General features: G+C 34.5%; 1 protein-coding gene across 1 annotated transcript in view; it reads left to right on the forward strand.

Moving 5' to 3' along the window:
* The window catches only part of herc2 (HECT and RLD domain containing E3 ubiquitin protein ligase 2), a 53,116-nt gene extending 51,706 nt beyond the window's left edge, over nt 1-1,410 (forward strand). The window contains exon 90 of the mRNA XM_077716173.1: nt 753-1,410. Coding sequence (XP_077572299.1) covers nt 753-1,025 — 273 coding nt within the window. The 3' untranslated portion in view covers nt 1,026-1,410. The remainder of the gene's footprint in view (nt 1-752) is intronic.
* Nucleotides 1,411-5,708: the final 4,298 nt, after the last annotated feature.

Consider the following 5,708-nt stretch of genomic DNA (forward strand, 5'->3'; position numbering starts at 1 on the left):
GTGTATTCATAACACAATCCCCTACTACTGCTACTACTACTACTACATTGTCATCCCGTGTATTCATAACACAATCCCCTACTACTACTACTACTACTACTACATTGCCATCCCGTGTATTCATAACACAATCCCCTGCTACTACTACTACAGCTAGTGGATTTATAGCACCCATGACTACTACTACTACATTGTCATCCCGTGTATTCATAACACAACCCCCTACTACTACTACTACATTGTCATCCCGTGTATTCATAACACAATCCCCTACTACTGCTACTACTACTACTACATTGTCATTCCGTGTCTTCATAACACAATCCCCTACTACTACTACTACATTGTCATCCCGTGTATTCATAACACAATCCCCTACTACTACTACTACTACATTGTCATCCCGTGTATTCATGACACAATCCCCTACTACTACAGCTAGTGGATTTATAGCACCCACGACTACTACTACTACTACTACCACTACTACTACTACTACATTGTCATTCCGTGTATTCATAACCCAATCCCCTACTACTACGACAAATATTGGATTTATAACACCCAACACTACTACTACTACTACAACACCTTCTAGTGGATGAATAACACCCCCTACTCCTACAGCTTCATCTCATGTATGTATAATACAATCCCCTACTACTATTACTACTACTGGTACTACCACCTCATAAATCCGACCCTCCGTCCAGCCCCGTAAAACAGTATGATTTATTTTGTCTTGTCGACAGGTGCTAGACAAATACAACCCCCCCGACCACTTCCTCCCCGAGTCGTACACGTGTTTCTTCCTGCTGAAGCTGCCGCGCTACTCGTGTAAACAAGTCCTCCAGGAAAAACTCAAGTACGCCATCCACTTCTGCAAGTCCATCGACACGGACGACTACGCCCGCATCGCCCTGTCGGGCGAGCCGGCCGCCGACGACAGTAGCGACGACTCGGATAACGAGGACGCAGACTCCTTCGCCTCCGACTCCACGCAGGACTACCTCACCGGGCACTGACCGATCCGGCGACCAATCTGGCGACCGGTCGGTGGTAAGGCGCCCATGGGTGGAATTTTTAAACATTTTTAATGGCTGACATTCCCGCAGGTTAGTCGCACTCATCTGCGAGCTTAGAAGAGCCATTTGTGATTGTTACCCCAATTTTTATTTATATTTAGCGTCGTTGTAAATAAGATCAACAATAGCCGGCCCCCATTTTTTTTTTTTTTTTTTTTTTTTTTGGTCCCCGAATGCTAATAAATAGTCCGTTTTTAAAAGTGTAGTTATTGTCGCTCACATGTCGGTCTACTGAAGTGTCCGTCTATACACGGCGTCGCCCCGCGAATGTCTGTACATAAAAATATACAGAAAGAAATATGGAATAAATATGACTGTGCCATGGGATGAATTGTCGTTACTGTTATGGATTTTGTGTCAGGAACTATGTTGATGTAGGTTGAGGAGCTTCACTTCCCCTGGTAAGTTATGAATACTTTTTTTGAAGAGCATTTATTATGAAATGTTTATTTTCTGGCATTGATTGGACGTTTTTGATTGAATTTTTAATGGATTTACTTGTTCAAACTGAGAAAAATGAAAATTTCATCTTTAAAATGTTAAAAAATGGAATTTATTGCAGATTTCTACTATGATACTTCGAAGCTTAACTACCACAACAGGTACTTTTAAGTTTTTTTTGCACATTCTTGACAGCACTCGGCGTCCAATCAAAAAAACGACTTCAAAATGACAACTCACATTTAAAAATGTATTTTTTTTGTCTTTTTTCAGGTGCTCTATGTTTTGTAAATAGACGATTTGATCAAATTTTTAATGGATTTACTTGTTTGTACTAAGTTTTTTCTTTAAAATGTTAAAAAATTGAATGTTTTGCAGATTTCTACTATGATACTTTGAAGCCTAACTACCACAACAAGTACTTTTAACAAAACTACGTTTTTTTTTTGCACATTCTTGGCAGCACTTGGCGTCCAATCCCACAAAAAAGACTTCAAAATGACAACTCACATTTAAAAATGTATTTTTTTTGGTCTTTTTTCAGGTACCCTATGTTTTGTAACTAGAGGATTAAAAGCCGATTTCCCCCCTCGACGGCAGAAAGACGAAAGATGTTCATGGCGACCATTCCTACGTACTCCCAAGTCTATCCTTTTGTGTGAGAGAGAGTTAGAGTGTAGCACCTTGTTAGGAGGGTGAAAAAACGAGGCAAATGACTCGGGCCAAGTGGTTCAAAGGCACGAGGGAAGGCTTGGCTTAAAAATCAATAGCATTCTTTGTGGACTTAGTGGCCTTCTTTTTTTTTTTCCCAGGAAGAATGGATAAAAGTACATTACGCTGCTGAGAGTCAGGTGCTCTTTCACTCTTACAGTCCAGCTTGGGGCCACTCACTAAAAGGAATGGACTTTTTAAGACAAAAGTCCATTTTTATTCTATTTGGTTAGTTTGATTTATTTGGAATTTTTAGTGTAGTATTTTCTGAACACCAAAAGCTCAATTGAACATATGGACCTGATGTTAAATGCATTGATTGATATTGCAGTTTAATAATCATTTAATTTTTTTTATTTACAGTAATTTTTGGCAGGATTTATGACACTTAAACTAAGGAGACATTTTCTTTTTATTTTTTATTTATTTTTTAGAATTTTTTTGCTGAATATTTGGCAGGCAATATGGCTTGTAAAATATAAAATAAAATAAAAAATATTTTTTATTATTTTTAATTGCTTAGTATATTAATAATTATTACTATCAATTTAAATAGAGATAACATAAAAATATATATTTAAATTGGGTCTATTGTACTAAAATAAAAATAAATATTATTTAAAAATATATATTTCAATTTCCTAAGTTTAAAAAATACTTATTTAAAAAATACACAGAAATTAGACTTTAAATAATAAAAATTCTATTTAAATTGGGTCTATTATATACTTAAAAATAAATATAATTTCTAATGATATATTACACTTTTTTTAGTTTAAAAAAAGCTTATTTTTAGAACAAAAAATACATTTGTTCGACTTTCACTCCATTTTTTTTCACTTTTTTGAGCATTTTTCCTCTAAAAAAATCAACCAAAAACATGTTATATATTATCTATTTTATAGATTTTGATTGATTTCACAAATCATCAACAAAAAATCTCTTTTTTATTCACTTTTATATCCAACTTTATGCAAATGACCTTGTTTTTTGCTGAATGGATTCATTCTTCTTTTTCAGGCAGAAAATCGCTATGAAAATTGAAATGCCGCAATTTCATACAGATTTTCTAAACATCAGTTTTTCGACCGCCTGGAGCGCCATCTTCAATTCCCGCTTCTAGTGTTCCTTACTGTTGTTCTTGGAGAGGACACTAACTAAAATGGCTTCTTCTCAGTTACCCACGGACCAATCAGAAAGAAATTTGGTAGGTCAATCACAGGCATGTATACACTTCTTTCCTTGGAGTCCAGTTTTTTTCTCATTAACCTGGTTTAGTTTTTGGGTAGACTTATTGTTGCCAATCAATAATGACTAGGAAAATAATGTGAATGCAATTTTATCAATGGTGAATTTTAAATTTTAGTTTTTTAGTTTAATTTATCATTTTTTTCTGGTCATTCTTAGCCATGTTGCCCCCAAAAATGGATAAAAAAATTTGAAAATATGAAATATGTAGTAGTCATACCTCAAAATTTAACTTTTTTGTATTTTTTTAAGTAGAAGCAGTATTTTTTTTGGTTAAATCTTCTTGTTTTTGTTTCATTTTAAGGTACCGTAATTTCACGACTATAAGGCGTACTTAAAAGTCTTCAATTTTCTCCAAAATAGACAGTGCGCCTTATAATCCAGTGCGCCTTATATATGGAAAAACAGACAACGAAAAACTTCCACTGTCGGATATTAAAAAAACACCAACGCCTGAATGGAGACAATACTGTTAAATATGCAGATGCCATCTTAGTTTACAAAATCTTCCATCATATAGCTCCTCCCCCACTGCAAGATTTTATACAAAAAAAATCCAAAACGTCAACAATGGCTGACTCTAGAGGTGACTGTGAAGTAGTGAGTGCTTCATACCTGGAAGTCAATAGCAATTACAGTATTTTCACCACTATAAGGCGCACTTAAAAGTCTTACATTTTCTCCAAAATAGACAGTGCGCCTTATAATACAGTGCGCCTTATATATGGAAAAAAATGTCTTTCATTGAGGGTGCGCCTTATAATGCGGTGCACCTTATAGTGGTGAAAATACGGTAAGTGTATTCTTGAAAGTGTCCAAAAAATATGAGTGAGCACCCCTGAATCTGATCCCATGACCTTTTTGACCCTGAGATTTGCTCAAATCCAAATCTTGTCTCTGATCCATTTAACCTTTGGTTGCTTTTGAACGTGTGATGTCAGCTTTTTTGCTTCACTAAAGTGTTAAAAACGATTAGCCATGATGCGGAAATATATACCGTATTTTCACGACTAAGGCGCACCCTCAATGAATGACATTTTTTCCATAGATAAGGCGCACTGTATTATAAGGCGCACTGTCTATTTTGGAGAAAATTGAAGACTTAAGTGTGCCTTATAGTGGTGAAAATGCGGTAATTGCTATTGACTTCCAGGTATGAAGCACTCACTACTTTACAGTCACCTCTAGAGCCAGCCATTGTTGATGTTTTTGGATTTTTTTTGGTATAAAATCTTGCAGTGGGGGAGGAGCTATATGATGAAAGATTTTGTTAACTAAGATGGCATCAGGCGTTCGTGTATTTTTTAATATCCGACAGTGCTAGTTTTTCGTTTTTGGTTTTCTGTTTTTGCCATATATAAGGCGTACTGGATTATAAGGCGCACTGTCTATTTTGGAGAAAATGTAAGACTTTTAAGTGCGCCTTATAGTCGTGAAAATACGGTCTATATTTTTTTTAAGGATATGAGTTATTGTTATGAAAAGTATTGACGATAAATATGTCGCCAAACAGAAAATGAAATGTAGACGACCATAAAAGCAACTCAAAATATATCAAATACTGATTGAATTCAATACAATAGAAAATAGAAAATAACCCATTGTAATAGTTAAATTTTAATATACAAAAATGATATCTATATTTTTGATTAAACAATACATATATAAGTGAAATTAATACAAATAAAGTAAGAACAACTCCAATAACTTTAACGAAACATTTTCTAATCGGAAAAAAATATTTAAAAAAAATAAACATGAAAAAAATTAACCTATATTTTATCCCAGTTTTAAAGAAATAAGCTATATTCTTAACCCAATATACATAAAATATTACAAAACGACTTTTTGAATAAAAACCTTTATTTATAATTTTTTGAGGAACTAAAGAACCACATTTTTTTTTTAAATTTACCTCCAAAATTAACCACAATCATTTAATTTATATATCACACATACACACACTTATATATTTTTAACTGTAGTTTTCGTTTTCAAACCTGCTCAAGTCATGTGACTAAACATTGAAAAATAGCCTATAAAAAAAAACAAAAAATGCAGTCTTAAAGTAGTACTATGAGGATTACTGTACAAGTAAAAACGGCTCTGTGGGGTAGGGAGGGGGCTTTCGAAAAGGGGGAAAGTCTTGACCTTAAGCCGCTATTAGAAAAAAACTTGGGCCTCCTCCTTCTTCATCTCCTCCTCCTTCTCCTCCTTCTTCTC

Source organism: Stigmatopora nigra, chromosome 5, assembly GCF_051989575.1.
Source record: "Stigmatopora nigra isolate UIUO_SnigA chromosome 5, RoL_Snig_1.1, whole genome shotgun sequence".
Lineage (NCBI taxonomy): Eukaryota > Metazoa > Chordata > Actinopteri > Syngnathiformes > Syngnathidae > Stigmatopora > Stigmatopora nigra.